This window comes from Oryzias melastigma, linkage group LG11 (assembly GCF_002922805.2).
Source record: "Oryzias melastigma strain HK-1 linkage group LG11, ASM292280v2, whole genome shotgun sequence".
Lineage (NCBI taxonomy): Eukaryota > Metazoa > Chordata > Actinopteri > Beloniformes > Adrianichthyidae > Oryzias > Oryzias melastigma.
The window spans coordinates 2,026,355-2,044,065 of NC_050522.1; the positions used below are offsets into that span (position 1 = coordinate 2,026,355).

General features: G+C 42.8%; 2 protein-coding genes across 7 annotated transcripts in view; both read left to right on the forward strand.

The window, feature by feature from the left end:
- LOC112136329 overlaps nt 1-13,236 on the forward strand; it is a 26,874-nt gene extending 13,638 nt beyond the window's left edge. For 2 of the 6 annotated variants that reach the window (XR_002917331.2, XR_002917332.2), the window contains exons 3-5: nt 7,107-7,481; nt 8,879-8,952; nt 12,928-13,236. Coding sequence is in view for 3 of the 6 variants with exons in the window: in XM_024257950.2 (XP_024113718.1) it covers nt 5,719-5,759; nt 7,107-7,481; nt 12,928-13,156 (645 nt within the window). In the remaining 3 variants the exon portion in view is untranslated. Of the gene's footprint in view, nt 1-5,657; nt 5,824-7,106; nt 7,482-8,878; nt 8,953-12,927 lie in introns of all 6 variants that reach the window. The other 4 variants (XM_024257950.2, XM_024257951.2, XR_002917333.2 and 1 more) reach the window with 3 other exon arrangements.
- Nucleotides 13,237-15,320: 2,084 nt separating this feature from the next.
- The window catches only part of topaz1 (testis and ovary specific PAZ domain containing 1), a gene marked incomplete in the record, with an annotated part of 32,422 nt that continues 30,031 nt past the window's right edge, over nt 15,321-17,711 (forward strand). Inside the window, 1 exon segment of the mRNA XM_036214273.1 lies at nt 15,321-15,973. Coding sequence (XP_036070166.1) covers nt 15,466-15,973 — 508 coding nt within the window.

The window sequence follows — 17,711 nt, forward strand, 5'->3', positions numbered from 1 at the left end:
GTTCATAGTTATGTTGAAAACTTTTGGTTTCAATGTTTTAAAAATGTAGTTTTAGAGTGTTCAATGAATGTTTATTCTGTTCAGCCCGTGACCTAAGGTGTGTTTTAGATTTTGGCCCCTTGTGATTGAGTTTGACTCTCCTGATATAGCGTGATCACCACCTAGTGGTCAAACTAAAACGTCCTCCAGGAGAAGCAGAACAATGTTTACAATGTTAATGATCTGAACATTATAGTTAGAACTTCTCCTTTAGAGAATCCATGGAACTCTGGATGATATTAACAATCTCATTATTTCACTGATACATTTACAGTATGTGAACTGGATCAGATTAATATAAATATATTCAAAACATATAGTAGATTATTAATGTATTTCTAAATAAATGTGTATAAATGTGTAAACTCAAAATTGAAATTGAAAGAATCGAAAAAAATCATAATTGAGTCAATTTGAGCTCTTGTCAATTGAATCAAATCATTTGTGGTAATTGATACCCAGCCCTAGAAAATGTGGTAAGTCTAAAGGGAGGAAAGCCTTTGGTTCTTCCTATGAAGACACATTTAGAAGTTGATGTTTGATGCATGACCAGCAGCATTTCTCGCCCAATTCAATCTAAACCACAGACTCATTAAAAACGGCAGACTAAGATGGCTTCTCCCTCCCAAATTGAAACAAGTTAAAAGAACTAAAGTGATTGTCTGCACAGACTGAAGGTGAGGATGTCAGTAAAAGGTCCAGCTCTGATCCTGCAGGGCAAACCCAGATCCCATGAGTCTGGGGAACAGCAGAACATTGTATGAATGTGATTGAAATGCATTCACACTGCAGCTTCGTGCACGCTTGTGCATGAGAGGCGATGGAGGTCTTCATTATGCTGCTCAGCAGTGTGATGTTCTTACAGACCAGCACTGCTTAGCAACCAGAGGGTGTGCTGCTTGTGCTGCGTTGCCTCTCCAGATGTTCGCTGCTGTTTCACAGAGCAGAAATGTCTTTCTCCTCATCTGGAGCTGAATGATCATTTATCGGGCTGGGAATGAAATGATGTCTCTGCTGAACTTATGTCAGATAAATATGGCTAAAACAGCAGCAGCAGCTTCCCTTTGATCAGTAAGTGATCCAGGAAGACATTCAAACTCCAGTGTCCAAACGTCCCCGTCTCTCCGTCTGTCCACTGTCTTCCAGTAAATGCAGGATAAATTTAGAATGGTAAAGAGCCCGTGGGGGCCAGAGAGGGAGGGGGGCATGCACACACACTCAATAAGAAGGTCCCTCATTCCCTGTTGCACCTGCTGACCTCACAAGATCCACAGAGATGGGCTCCTGCTGAATGTGCGGCTTCTGCACATTAGACACACAAACACATGCAGGAATGCGTACGCACTTTGACTAATAGGCCTAATGCTTCCTGAAGAGTGCCCAGCACTGCATTAGCTACAGATGTGGGATTGATTTAGAAACTGAAAGCTTTCTAGTGTGTGTTTGGAGGGGGGCAGCAGAGGGAGAGTGAATAAGTTGTGCACTCATCACTGTATATTCTCCCCAATTCCACTTCTTTGACATTATCTATTTACTGACAAATGCTGCAGCGAGATGCACATTAATGCATTTCAGGGAGCTTTAACCAAATGTATGCTTCCAATAGAGTTTCATGCTTCTATTTATGTTTCAGAAAGGAATGATGATCTGTGTTCACCCCACCATTTAGAGCCTCAACATGAAGCTCCTCACCACGAACTCCAACTCATTTAAAAATTAACAGAAGAGCTAATTAAAACCAATTGGCCTCTCACACCAATTATTACAGTGAATCTGAGGAAGACGTTGTCCCTCTAGTGGCAGATTAATACCTGACATCATCATTAAAAATGTAAATTCATAACATTGACAGACGGGTCTTTATTTCATATTGTGCATGTCGCTGCAGATAAACACAGTGGAAACTTTTGTATTTACTGTTCCACACAGAGACAGCACACACACAACACATGTAAACATGTACACCGGGGAGTAAAAATCCAGTCCTCGAGGCCTCCTGCTGCTTTTCCTGAAATCCTGGATGAGGTGTGTTTAGCCAGTAAGGAGCTCCAATGGCAGGTTGATTTGAAAACATGTATGACATGGCCCTCGAGGGCTGTGATTGTGTACACCAGGAGTGTCAAACTCAATCGCACAAGGGGCCAAAATCCAAAACACACCTTAGGTCAAACAGGAAAAACATTTATTGAACACTCTAAACTACATTTTTAAAACTTTAAAACCATAACTTTTAACCTGTGATAATGTTGTTGTTCACCTTTTGGCTTATCCTTTTAATGCTAGTGTGAATGATGTAAGCTGAAATTGGCAGCTGAAGATGCTGAAATTGATTGTTAAAAACGCTGAAGCTGACAGTCAGCTAAAATATTACTTAAATGCCAAATTAGCAAAAAAGCAAAAAAAAAAAAATTAAAAAACTTAGGTCAGCCAAAACAGCTAGTGTGTAGCTGAAATAATAGCCAAACTCCAAATTGGCCTAAAAAAACTAAGAAAAAGCCAAAGTTATCCAAAACAGCTAGCATGCAGCTGAAAGATTAGCTAAACTCCAAATTAACCAAAAACAATTGTAAAATGCCTAATTTAGCCGAAACAGCTAGCATAAGGCTAAAGTTTTAGCTAAATGTCAAAATAACCCCCAAAAAACTGAAAAAAGCTTAAATTAGCCAAAACGGTTAGCAAGTAGCTGAAATATCAGCTAATCCCCTAAATCTTAAATAGCCTAAAAAATCTTAGTAAATGCCAAAATTGCCCAAAATACACACAAACACGACCACACATGTGAACACAGTCAGTTTCCCAGACTCACTGTCACACACCCGGCCCTCACACACACAGATTTTTGAATTGAAATGCCAGAAACTGAATTAAGGAAGACTTTTAAAATCATTTTATTCATGTCTTTAGTTCAATTTAAAACCATAAATGAATAAATCAAATCATGATACCTTTATTATTATTAAAGAATAATGACAAAAAAACAGACAAACTTCTAATTAATCAGTCTTTACTTACTTATAAAAAAAAATAGATGTATTTCCCTCCACAGTAGTGATGGGAGTTCTGGCTCCTCTCAAAGATTCACATCTTTTGAATCGACTCACTAAAAACATCCGGATCTTTCAGCTATAAAATGATTGTTTTTTGTTTTATTTAATTTATTATCATGTAGGATTGTGGAGAAAATCAATACGTAATGTAAACATGTTGTTTCTATTCATATAAAGTGTATATTATGTATATGCTGTTATTTATCCCTGTCAGATCAAATGTTCAAAATTAAATTAAAAAACAAAAACTAACTATTAACAATTTAGTTTTCTACATTTAAAGCTTTTTCCTTTCAAACACATTTGAAGTGAAACATCTACAACCCAAAATACACATTAAAACCCAATAAAAACAGACTTTTATTCACTGTCGTCATTTAGAAATTCATCTTTGAGGAGCTGATCTGGTTTCTTCTGTCAGGAATGATCTGCTCTGTTCTACAGAAGATCCTCTCAGTTCTAAGTCGTGGACCCAGAAAGAATCATTTCCTGCAGACTCTCTTCCTTCATATCATCAGTAAAAGTCAAACGGTCCCGGATTTTTATTTTTCTCTAATGTCTCTCATTTTCTTTATGTTTTTGTGTTGATGTTGTCTCTTGTTACACCTGTGCGCTCTCCATCTCTCCTGCTGCAGGTTGTCCCGCCCCCCTGCCAGCGCACCGTGCCGCCCCACCCTTTGAGAAACACTGCTTTAGAATAATCAATGTTATCAACATAAATAGGGATATCCGGATCAGATCACGTGATCAAAAATTGGGCCGGATCTCGTTGTTTAAGACTCGATTGATTATGGATGTTGTCCCTTGATCAGTATTGGATATTTAATTTATTCTTACTATGATCAGCACTTTATATTTCAAGCTTACTTTTGTGGACAAATACTCCACTAGAAGTGTGCATGTCATGAATGGATCATAGCAGCAGAGAGCAGGAGGCTAAGCATCAACCTAAAAAGGCATTTCAACAGAAAGGTTTCTCTGTGCTGCTGACAGACAGGCGGCTGCACAGCAGCTGCTAACTGTGCTAAGTGCTAGCTCTGTGATTTAACCTCTTAAGACCCGAGCTCTTTTTTGATATGCCATTTTATTTCTGACAGAGAAATAAAAGTTGAGAAAATTTACAGCTGTGGTAATAAAACCCAAAATGGGACGTCTTCAAAGGTTTAAGTCTTAAGGCTGGGGTCCCCAAACTACAGGCCGCAGGCCAGATCAGACCCGCCTCCACATTTGTCCCGGCCCCCCAAACACTATCAGAAACACCGATGGAGACCCACATAGAACGTGACTTTTTATTCCACCTTTCTACAGTCTGAACTATGATGGAGAGGAGAGAATATTTATTGGTTTAATAGTGGTTCACTTTTTCTTTATTTCTTTATTTAGTCAGCGAAATGAAGGATGAGGGACAAATGTCGATGTGTCGGATGTGTCACCAGCCAGTTCTTAACATGTTTTTTAAAGAACAAAAGTGATTCCTGTTCTCTGATGTTCTGAGGGACAGAGTTCCAGTCCTGTGCTGCTGTAACTGAGAAGGTTTTTTTGACACTTCTTTGCAGAGGGACAATACACAGGCTGACCCTGGCACGAATCGTTGTAAACTGGTTCGAACGGTTACAAACTGACAAACCATAAATGATTTTATGTAACAGACAGTGGTTTGAAAACTTGATGAAGTTCTTCCAGGTTAACAGTCAGTTAATGTGTCTGTAAAATAGGACAATGGTGGTATCTTAAACTTTTTGAGCCTTTAGGTGTATGGTACGGTTCAGTCCTCACTTTAAAGAACCCAAAGTGCTATTTTGATCCATTCACACATTTCTGAGTAATCCTCTAAACCTGCTCTCTCAGTGGCAGCCCCTCCCATACCCATGAAAACAAGTGGGTCCTCATTCGCTGATGTCACTGAGTGAGACCGCCCCTTTCAGGAAGAGTCTCCTCTGACAGCTCCGCCCCAGACTAACGCCAACACCCAGTTTCTCCCCTGGTCAGGCACAGTACAGATGGCGAGTGTGTTTGTGTTGTGAAGCAGTGTAGTGATTGCTGGGGTTGCTGAAGACAGAAATATGGTATGTGCATCCATCTTTGAAAAAATGTGGATCCTGTTTATTTTTGTGCAAGAATGAAGAAAGGAAAGATGATGTCATGAAATGGGAGGCACCAACAAGCAGTGGCAGGCGGAGCTTCAGGAATCAAGTTGTTTTAACGAATAATAACACTACTGTAGCAAGCATCCATCTGGATCAGTCTGCTGATGCTCACTCTCCAGGTTCTCCTGTCTCCCTTCATATTCCTGAAGAGTTGTGTGACAGAGGACATCTTCATGCTCCTCACATCCATTTTTCTGTGGCTGCGCATGCGCAGTTTTGCCTTACATCCTTGCCTTACATACAGGGATGTTACCACAGACCCTTACTGAAAACCTCCACGGATAGATTTATGTGCACATATGCAGCTCACTTCTTTTTCCTTCTGGGCTTAAGGTTTGCACATATAATCCAGCCTGAGATTTGTTTGATTTCAGGATTCTCTAAGCTGGTGTTCATGTCCATCATCTCTTCAACGTATTTACAGGAAACGTCTGATGCTTTAGTGAAAAGATGAGAGAAGATGGAGAAGAAGGTTGCTGGTAGAAATGAGGAGGAAGGAGTTAAAGCATGCTGACATGAGAAGAGGGTGAGGTGGCCTGGGGGGAGGAGAAAAGAAAGAGCGGAGAAAGAGAGAAGCAGACGTGGAGGAGGTGGGGAATTGATGAAGCAGAAAGCTGGGTTATTCCTGCTGTGAATCTATGTCTTTGCTTTGTGTGGGGGAGTGTGTTCACTCATATGAATGGCAGGCTTTGGCAGTAAATGAAACTGTTTATCAGATCAATATGGCCATCATCTCCCAAATGAATGTGGCCTCTACTGAAGAGCATCCATAAATCACAAGCAAACATGGAGGACAGCGATCTATACTGTGTGGCTTTGAGCACCGCTGCACCTGAGTTTAGGTCGCCTTTTCTCTGTGAAAATGCAGAGCGGTGAAGGCCAGACCACACCTTCTGCTCGCAAACTTCTCAGGGAAACACACAAACGCGCGTTCTGCATTTCAAGTGCGACACGTCCTCCTTCATGGGGTTAACAACAGTGCTCTTGTTCGGAGTATCACGGCCCCCAGTGCTCTCATTCTGAAAAATCTCGCCTCCTGGTATCAGTGACAAGAGTCTCAAAACCGAAATAGCATCTCCAGCTCCGATAAATATAGAAGGTAATTAAATCGGCAGCAGGAGAGACGGAGAAGAAGGCAGAAACAAAGGAGAAGGCTGCCTGCTCTGAAACCGTCCTTTAACCCTTTAACACTGGAGGCGTCGCCGGTGACGCTTAAACACAAAATCTTTAACGTACTGTAACTTTCCCAACGTTAAACAATCATTCCAGTAGATGGTGAAGGAGAAAAGCGGCTCATGCCGCTTTTCTCCTTCACCATCTACTGGAATGATTGTGTTAACAACCAAAAAATTACAGTAAATCTGGTGTTAAAGGGTTAACGTCACCCCTTCCTGGAGATCTTTGTAAGTTTGTGTTCCCGGGCATGCAGTGAGTCAGCACTATTTCACTGCTGAGCCACACACTCACACAGACACACAACCCCCCTTATAAATGTTTGCCTTTATCCAGTTCCAGGAATCAGTGGATTGATCCTGAAAGGGTGAAAGGTTACGACTGTTCCCTGGAGGGAACGTGTGCGCCGTGACATGTTGTTACAGAAACTGACTGACAAGTTGTTCTGCAGCTGAACGCCACCGCCGCCGCAGAGACTAATGATGACAGGCCACCCCCCATCGCTCACTACATCCTTCCATGCCTCTTTGTCTTCCGTCTCTCCCTCGACTACCTCTTCCTCCACCACACACCCACACAGACAATGGCATCCTGTGTATTGTGTCTCTGACGCAACACGCACAAACACAATCACACACACTCAGAAAGACATTTTCTTCTGTGCTAATGTCTGTCTTTCTCTCTTTTTCTCACACACCAGCGATGCACTACTCTCTGTCTTGGAATTTTACATTTTGATGAAGGAGGAAGCACGTCAGCCAATCAGAGAGGCGGGAGCTGGAGCGGACCATCGCGGCTCAGACAGCAGGGGGGTTCGGGGTCGGCTCGGCGGGCCGCCTGCCCGCCCTGCGGCTCGACGTCCCCGTGTCTCGTGGTGGCAGGTGGTACGACCCAGCGGGCAGGATAAAAGCCCCCTCCTCTGGCTGTGGTCCCCCCCACCACCACCCCCCGTTCTGACAGTGTTAGGGTGTAGCTACAGATGCTGTACTACAGCAGAAGACAGTGAGAGGAGTGGAAGGGAGGAGGGACAAACCGGGCTCATTCCCACAACGACCAGCTCCAGGGGGGCCGCCAGGTGAGTCTGATGACATGCAGACACATTCTCACACACTTTCACCCAATGACTGCACTCTGCTTCCATGCAGGGATGGATTGACAGGTTTGCTTGCTCAGATGGTTTCATCTCCACGCATGAGCAGATATTTCATTGTGTGTCACTTCTGCCAGTGTACAGTATATGTGAGTGTGAGGAGACAAAAGCCCCCTCACGTCTGGCGCTGATGCGTGGGAAAGTTCTTCATCTCACCGATCATATCTGATCGGGAAAAGAGATGATAAATCCGACCCCCCATCCCTAAACTGAGGAGATGATCAGCCGGTCAGTGGGGGTTGGGAGGGTGGGGGTGTTCTGAGGACACAGTCTGAGGGGTGGGGGTGGGAACGTGGCTGACGGTCATGACACTACTGTAACGTGCAGACCGCGGTTTCAGCATCGTGGTCATCTGCCGCACACATGACACGGTAACGGTCATGTGCACGGCAGATGACAGCACGTGCACGTCAGCCAGAGCACAATATGCCGATCTGTTTGCCATCTCTGAACCAGACAAAGGGGAGGACCGTCCTGCAAAGGTGTGGTGCCGCGACAACCCCAACGCCAAAGCGTCAATCCCTTCTTTGTGTCCGCCGCGGCGTCATTTCGCCTTAACCCGAGGTGGCCTCTGGTGAAGCGCTGCCCATGTGACTGCAGAGGGAAACGAGAAGAAAAAAGACACCTTTTTTGTCTCTTCACACGCCATGTTTGAGGCAGACGGGGGGAAGAAAGGGTGGAGATGGGTGGAGACTCGTGACATGCAAGTGTCCAGGTCATCCGCCCACTCAGTGACGGTGCAGAACCGCCGCTTTCACTGCATTTTCACAAATGAATTATTGGAGTAAACTCTTTGTCTACTCGAGCACCAACAGGCTGCAGGGGCGTGCCCCCCCCCCCTCCTAATTGCCACTATGGCATCCATACCGGTCTGTGCAGCAACTTCCCATCATTCCTTCAGCACGCCGGACTTCTGCAGGGAGGGGCGGCAGGTTTCTTCATTGTGTGACAGCAGGTGACAGAAAAGACTTTCTGTTGACTGAAACGACGTAAGCAACAATTACCCTAATTGAACCTTCCACAGCGGTCCTGCAAAATGGCTGCCGAGCCAGCACGCTGTCTGTGATGGCCGACCGGAGTGTAGGTCTGACGAGCTGCGCATGTGTGCATACATCCCAGCCTGACGCCGTGTGCTTTCTGCTTTGATGACGGCTTTGTGTCAGGGTGTGTCTGCTAATCCATAATTATCGTTGGAGACGAGGCGTCAATCGGCCCTCCTGCGTGGTCCCGGCCGGATGGGTCTCGGGACCGCGGGCCGGGGTTCAGATGCTGACTGCGTCGTGTCAAACGGCTGACCTTGTTGTTTCTCTGCTCCTCATCAGCACCCGCTCCTCTGCTTCACCAGTCATCCCACCCACCCATCCAGCTGGCGGGGCCACCTGCAGGAGTCATCAGGGTTAGTGCTCCTCTGGCACGTCTGCAAACATCTTACTGCATTTGTAAATTTATTGATGTGCACTTACAGACCATCAAAACTTTACAAGAAAGGAAACATAAAAAGTAAAAGTGCAGACATCTGTAAAACCCCGTGAAGCCTCGACTTGGCCATTTTTCTTCCTGGACATCCTCACATCTTCCTTCTCTACTCAATTAAGGATCAGCGGCTTTTTGATTACAATTCCAGAAATGCAGGAACTTCCATCTCCTGTCGAAGCTGAAGTGAATCAGCTGTCGGGATATCGCAGCTGGGCATGTGTCAGGCCTGCACAGTGACGGGGTGGTCATGCGGGGACAGTCAGGACAAATGGAGTGTAGTGCCGCTCAGCCAGGGGAAGGGTGTGTCCTCGCTAAAACATTACATCCGTGAAATAAGAGGCAGTAAAGCTGCTAAAAATCTCCTTTCTACATGAAAGCATATTTTCATAGGAGAGGAACCATGTCGAATTTACAGAATCTGTCCATGTCTGGTCAACGTTAGACTGTTTGGAGGATCTTTTTAAGAGTCATTGCACCAAAGGTTAGAAATATCAGAGTAAAGGGGAAACCGTGTAGTCTTCAGAGAGCGTGTTTGTGTGTACACCTCGTTGGAGTTTTCAGTTTATGCAAAAGCTGAACCTTAACCCTGGACCACTTTAGCTTTTAAAGGTTTTGCCGGGTAATTTTTACCTGATGTAATATATCCAATAAAAAGTATTTGTCATAATTGTCACATGATAAATTACAGTAGCTTTCTTTTATTTCCAACTGTGGTTTATATAAGGAAATGGAAAATATCAGCATAGGAAGATCCTAAAAACATGCTTGAAAAAATTAAGAATTTGAGGACAAAGAAATTCAACAAAAAATAAATAATGATACTGGAGACTTGGTCTTTGGTCCTCCCATTCCTGGGACATGTATGACTTTATCCAGGGAACGTGACACTCAGAAAAATGCATTATATTGGAAATCATGTAAATACTTTTGGTTGAGTGAAAATCACCCGGCGATAGTTTTCTAGGGTTAAGAAAGCAAAAAGAGCCCAGATTGACTTAATTTGTGTCTTTAGAGATGCTACTGGATGTTTTTAGATAGCAAATTATAGTTTGACAAAACATGTCTTAATGTTTTTCTTTAAATAAGAGTTTTTGATAAGGCCAGTTTTCTGACTCCATTGGCAGAATATTTTGCTCATTTAAAAAAAATGTACCAATAGAGTAAAAATGTTTGACTTATTTCTAAGGAAGCGGATGCTAATCTAGCATTTATATCCCTGCTGCTCCAGATGCCGACCCTCTAACAACACACTGCCATCAAAGCATAGACCGCCACTCAGGAGTTTGAGGTTAGAACCTCACTGGAAGAACAGAGGATGGGAGAAAGAATCAGAAAAGTTGACAGAAAAGAAAGGAGGCGGCAGGAGCAGGTCTGGGTTGAGGCGCGGGTCTGAACGCGGCGGGGGCAGGATGTTCTCCATGCTCTTTGCCTCCCTGGCTTCTATCTCAAGCGCATGCAACAGACATTGTCATTTTCCAACTCAATTTACAGACGCATTAAGAGATGCTGAGGCGCGCCCAGCTCACTCAAATGCAATCAGCCTGCCCTGCTTCCAGAGGAAATGGAGGGTGCCGTCTTTATCGACTTCTGTTTGACCTCTCCTCTCAGCGTCCATTTCTGCACCGGCGTTTGCAGCAACAACCCAAAGTTTTAGCAAGAAAGACCTTTATATGTTTGAGATTGTCTGTCTGCTTTATTCTGATCACGTTAATTCATTTGGAGTCTTTTACATCTCGACCAGCCTTTGTTCCTTGTAATGTTCAGACCCATTTCCAGATTCTTTCTGTTCCAGAAGCGTGTCATGAACATCCACAGGTTTCATCGATTCCTTTCTACTATCTACATGAACCATGGTCTCCCTCCCAATGGCTCCACGTGTAATTTAATAGTGAAATTGGTTTCAGATCGAGTCCATGACGGCATTAAAAAGCTCTTTACGTTCTGATACCATGAAAATGCCCCCCACCCCCACCCCCCAGCAGATTTCACACCTTTGAGCTCCACAATAGTTTCCTAAGTGCACTTATGGGAGCGATTCAGGAGAGGTCCATCCTCACAAGCCCAGCTGGTCACGCGGCTTCTCGCCGTCTCGTTTGACCCCGGACCAAACTTCTGACTAATTGAGAGCTGGAATAAAAACTGAAGAGAGGAAGGAGGATGCCAGACAAAGGATGGGGGTTGGGAACAGCAGGAACCAGGGGAAGAGATGGAAAAAGAGGTGGCAAAAATGAATGCAGCGAGAAGAGGGAGCTATTAGCAAAGGAAAGGAATGCCGTTAAAAAGAGGTGATCCATTTTTATTCCGTCCCTATCGAGGACTTCTTTCCTGTTTCTGGGTTTTTAAAAAATAAAAGTCACTCTTCATTCGTTTCCTTTTTGGAGACTTCCTTTCTCCATGAATCATCCTGCAGCTGTTCACCCATCTGTTTCACTTCTGATCTCCAAAATCTTTCTTTACCTCTGCAGTCTTTTATCCTTTTTTCTAACCTCCAGGAAAAGAGACGGCGGGTCAAATTTACTGGAATAAATTGCTAAATATTCACAATTTCTCACACTCGAAGTGGCGGCAATCTATACGCGCTGCCAGCAGCGGCGCAGATCTATAGCTTTCAGGTGGAGGGGGTCTCTGAGCATGTGGATGTTATCTCGAATTGAGGGGCTGGCTGCCATGGCAACCATATGATGAGGCAGGCTGGGCTATTTAAAGGAATTCAGCTCCTGTTCCCGTCAGCTTCACACCGGTCCAGTGAAAGACAAAGACAAAGATGCGAATGCAAGACGAATATCAATGATTCTCTTCTTCCTGCCACGTCTGCGGGGCTTTCGCCACTTCTCTGCACAATGTACACTGCCAGGATGAAGGGGTTTTAACGACAGCCACATTATTCCACCTCGGTCCTCATTCGACAATCCAGGAAAACGGCTCGACGCGCAAACATTTTCAGAGGTTTCATATGGAATTGGAGTGAATTCACAGACAAAGGAAAATGTCTAATTTAAAAAGTGTCAGAAGGAGCTCCTTTACTGCTTCAGAATTACTCATCCCTATATGAAATGCATAGATTTTCTCCAGAGAGATTTTTCTGTGGACAGAGGAGAAAAAACGCCTGCTGTGCACCTCCAGCGCCTTGGCAGGCCCAACACAAAGAAAGAGTGCGCAAATGCACGCTTTACGCTCCGTTTCCTCTATACTGTGCTGGAAATGTGCAAATGAGGAAGTCGTCCTCTCAACATCTGGCAAAAGGAAGAGCTGCTTCCCTGCAGATCTCCTGAATCTTTTCTACCGCCCCCCAAATAAATAAATAAACGACGCCAACATTTAATTCCATATGTTTTGCTTTCAAGTAGATGCTAAAAAAAAGGTCATTTTGGAGCTGAAGTGGATTGATACAGGCATGCATCAAAATCCCTGGACTTTGAAGCAGCTGCATGACATGCAGGTGCGTCCTCATGTGGTTCAAATCTCCTCACCATGCGTATAACTCTGCTGCTCGCCATCGCCGCCGCCGCACACGTTTATCACTCACTGTGAGAGCAGTCAGGAAGATTTCAAGAGCTCCACAGAAGCCAAATTCTGAGTGACCTCTCACTCTGCTCTTTATCTGCTTCTAATCCCAACTCATTTGGTATGCTAAGTAAAAGCTTATATCCCTCTTCACTGTACGTACACACACAGTCATCAGTGCCCGCTGTGATTATCACATTTGCATAGAGACCGTTTTTTCTGGAGAGCAAGAGCATCAGAGCTTCTGAGCGCGGGGATGTGGGTGTCTGCTGCCTGGCAGGTGTAGCGAGGTCGAGCAGAAACTTCAACATTTGCTAGATCTGCAGTAGAAGAGCCCGGAGGGAGTTCCTGCGTTTGTTTGTCTTATCTTTGCACGTTTGTCTGTCCACAGATGCAGAGCTGAGTCTGTGCCCCCCGGGGAGGGCTCGCCCAAGTGGAATGCTCTGGTTCTCCCTCCGTCAGAGCGCCATCTGCTGACTCGGTGCGGAGGGACAGCTGGTGTTGTGAATCAGGCCGCCACAGTCCAGGGACCGGCTACTTCCCAACACCAGGGTCTCATCGCCGCCGCTCACGCCGCAGACCTCACAGGGTCTGATGACATTCCCAGCTTTGGTTCCTGATGCTCCGGCTCTGATGTAGATGATAAAACATCCTAAATAAATGTGCTTTTGTTTTGAATAAAACTCAAATAGATATATCATCCTTTTTCAGACATCTTTTCACTCTTGTTTGTGGTGGAAATAACACCCTTTAATTTCTTATAGTGAAACATTACATTTCTATAACAAGGTGTGTTAAAGTTTTCACTCAAAATACAAAGGCATTTTAATCAATTTAGTTCATTTAGTAAATGACTGAAAGTGTGTGCACCTGCTTTAAAGGGCAGCCTAAAATTAAAGCCACAAACACACACAGATCTGATGAAAAAAACGAGACAAATACTGGCAGTAATGTTAGCTCTCCTAAACAGTTTCAAATTCCTGTTAATGAGATTGAATTCTCCTTTCCCTGCTGTATGCTAATGTTTGACTTTAAACACTTTATAGATTTTACATCAATAAATGTGTAGATTGTGGACTTCGATGAGACAGGACAGTTTATGCAAAACTAAACATGTTGACCCACAAAGTAATTAAATAACAAAATTATATATCAGAAGGAATTAAAAATACATTTTCTGTATTTCTTCCTTTTAATTCCATTAAGTTTAAAATAAAGTAAAGCACTGTTTTTAAAGCTCTTTTTTTCTAACCACAGAAGTCATTTTGTGTCACTTTTATTGCTCTTAGTGATGCTTTTTCAATCACTTCTTCTTTTTTTTGCCCTTTTAACTTTTAGTTGCATCACTGAACTCTTCATTTGTGTCACATCTTCAATGTTTTACTCTAAAGTCTTGTTGGAAACGGACAAGTAAATCCTTGATTTTTGCCTGAATGGGTCAAATAAGTTGTTTTTGAGCAGATTATGACAACACAGTACATTTGTGACTGCATTTTGTAAGAAAAAGTGACTCATTGTTTTAAAATTGGCTGGGTGGAGGCATTTCTTTCTCTCTAAGCAAGACTTTAAATCAGGGGTCAAACTCAATCACACAAGGGGACAAAATCCAAAACACACTTTAGGTCGCGGGTTAAACAGGATAAACATTTATTTAACACTCTAAAACTACATTTACAAAACTTTAAAACATAACTTTTTAACATATATGAACTAGATATATATCATTACCTGTGATAATACTAGTGTGAATGCTGTAAGCTGAATTTGGCCGCTGAAGATGCTGAAATTGATGGCTAAAAACGCTGAAACTGATAGCTGAAAATGCTGAAGCTGATAGTTGATAAGGCTGAAGCTGATAGCCAGCTAAATTAGCTAAATACCAAATTAGTCTAAAAAACAACTTAGGTTAGCCAAAACCGCTAGCATGTAGCAGAAATATTAGCTAAACTACAAACTAGCCTAATAAAATCTTTGTAAATGCCAAAATAGTCCAAAAAGCCAGCAGAATGACAACTTATAAAACTTAAAAACCGTAACTTTTTAAAATAATTATGAATAATAAAAAGACAGGAATATTATTCCAGAATAAATTAATTTAAACCTTAAATAACTTTCAATATTTTACTCTCCATAAAAATATATTTTTTCAAAATTATCCAAGTTAAAAATAAGAGCAAGATAACATCGGGTCATTAATAGCAATAAAATGATTTGGAGGGCCGGACAGACTTACCTGGAGGGCCGGATCAGGCCCCTGGGCCTTAACTTTGACACAGGTTTTACATGAAAAACAACCAAGTGGTTTTCCAGATATTTTTGCAAACTTGTTGTTTAAAGGTTAACACAGAAACAAAGCATAATACTAAGTCCCTGTGGTTCTATTTTTTTTAAGACAAAAGCATCTTATTTAGGGAATTTTATGTGAAATAATTTAATATTTAAAACAAATAAAAAGAACAAGACCCACTAATGGAGATTTTGTGACTAAATTGCGAAAATAACGCTGTGAATAAATAAAATTAGTTGCCATTATGACAAGAAAAAAATTTTCTTAGTGTTGTTTTTGTTTCAATCATGGTCATAAACTGTTTCTCTATTTTAGATTCAATCATGAAAAACAATTATTTATTTTATTTTGTGTTCCAAAATAAAACTGTAATGTTTTAATGTATATTTAATGGATCGTTATTAAATCAATATCCAAGATAAAGTGGATTTAAACACATTCAAAAACGGTTTTCATTTTGATTTTAAATAAGTCGTTTAAGGAATCCAGCAGGAGCTTGTTACGCATGCGCAGAGCTGACTGCGGCTCGTCAAACATGAGTACAGCGGGCCGGAGGTCCTAACTAATCCGAGAAAACATTGTATTTTCATGCTCCCTTCACTACCACCGCATATAAAGTGTAGGTGAAGCGCTGACATCTTCATGGGCGACATGAGCCAGTCTTCTAGCAGAGTCAAACTCAACCGAGTCGCCCTGAAGGACGTGGTTGGAGTCAAAGTAGCCCCACGGCGGAGGAAAGTCCCGAACTCAAGGACAGACACCCCGAAGGAGGAAGACTCGTCCATGTTGGAAGACTCGGGATGGAATAAACCCCCCCGGGGTGTTTTATCACACAGGAAGACCGCGGAAAACGGGCGGGCCACTTCCACGAGGCAGGAGAAGCGCGTAGGTATGCATGTGGAGGCTGTTCAACCACACCCAAAGGAGCGCCGCCTACAGACGGGCCCCAAAACCACCAACATGCCCCGCAAGACTAAAGTAATTGTCGCTGCGCCGCTAGCCTCGAGGAAATCCTCGAAACGGCGCGATCTTAGTAATGGTAGAAGTGTTAGCGGCGCTCGAGGCAGAGAGGAGCCACGCGCGAGGAAGGCCAAGTCCGCGCGCCGTCTCCTTCCGCCCGCCTCTGCGGCGCCGAGGCCGCCGCCATCAAGTAAGGTGCACCGCGGGGCTAATGTCGGCTCATGTAGGGCTTCTGTGGTTGTAAACTGCAACATTTACTCTCATTTGACCAAAAATGTTTCCGTAACTTTGATATCACTGATGGCGGTTCACCTGTGCGGCACATGCAGGATGCCAAGCTAACTGAGAGGGAACAAATCGCTTTAAAATAGGGTTTACATTTTTAAATACATTTTAGAAATGTATTAAAAATTGTAAAACTGTATTTATGAAGGCAAACCGCTCAATCCTGACTTGCTTTATCACCAAATAAAAGCTAGACACTGGTTAAAAGCGCTGAAGTGTTCATGCTAAATGCTAAAGATTAGCTTAAAAGTCGAACACATTTTAAGCACCCCCAAAAAAACAAAAAAAAAAAAACAGGAGTATTAAACGGAAACATTGATTAAGGGGGAGGGCTACAATCTATGCTAAAACATTAAACATACCACAGACTGACAGTGTCTTCTCAGCTCTTTTATTTTAACGAATGATACCATCTATATAGAGATTGAATTCACAAATGAAAGCAACAACACATGGTTTTCTCCCTGAGTACCTACAATTGTGGATATAGAATTGTGCCAAAATAAGAATCAGATTTACTATAAAGACTTTATCGGCTTTCTTAACCTGACCTGTTGAAAAACCACATAATACATCTTTACAAAATAGGTTAAAGCAAACCTCCACTTTTTTATGTAACCAATTAATGTTTTACCAAAATATTTTAACACATGGACAGTTACAAAACAAATGCACAATTTTAAGGCTGATGTTGTGGACCCTTTTCATGGTGACGTCGGACAATATGGTGACAAGGCCGTTAAGGTGATCTGCAACTGCCGATTAATGGATTTAGACCGGGAAAACAAAGAACTGAACGCTGTTTAACACAATTTCCTCGCTTCACTGCCCATATGCATTTTAATCTCTTCCCAGGATAAATGTTCTTTTTGCTCTACAGGATATTTTAGGGTAGGGCAGGGGGATTTGGCAAATAAAGAAAATTTTATTTCACGATTTCGATTTTAACACGATTTCCTTAAAATAAATGTAAATTGAATTATAATGATTTTAGTTGAAAGAAGTAAACAAATTTTGAACATATTTCTTCAAATTAAATAGTTATTATCTATCAAGATGAATCTGTAAATAGTGCAAGAATTACGCCTTCTACTGCTACAGGTAATGCATTGCTGTCAAATGAATAGCTTCTAAATATCCGTGAGTTTTTGTTTTCTGTGACGGCCGTAAATGTACTGATGGAAGCGTTTGGCAAACAGTTCCTTTTCGATCTGGGCATAGTTAGTTTCACTCTCTGTCAGCGACTTTGACGCGTAGCCAATAGGCCTGCCCTCCTGCAACAGGGCTGCACCCAAGCTATATTTTGACACATCAACCTGTAGCCTGAGCTCTTTGCTAGGATCAAAATAAGTCAACACTGAGCCTGGCTCTCTCGTGAGCAGTTCTTTCATATGAATTTGCTTTTCTCCTTTAGCAGGTGGCACATGGGTGCATTAATGTCTAAGAGCATGGGTGCAAATACCATACCCAGAACTGTCTCTAGCACACCTTTGTTTTTGGGTGGCTGCATGTCTCGAAGGGCAGCGATCTTGGCTGGATCGGGTTTCACACCATCCTTTGTGATGAGGTGGCCAAAATAGCTGACTTCTGTGGCACAGAGAGTGCTCTTTTCTGGGTTGAGTTTTACTCCTCGCTCTCTGGAA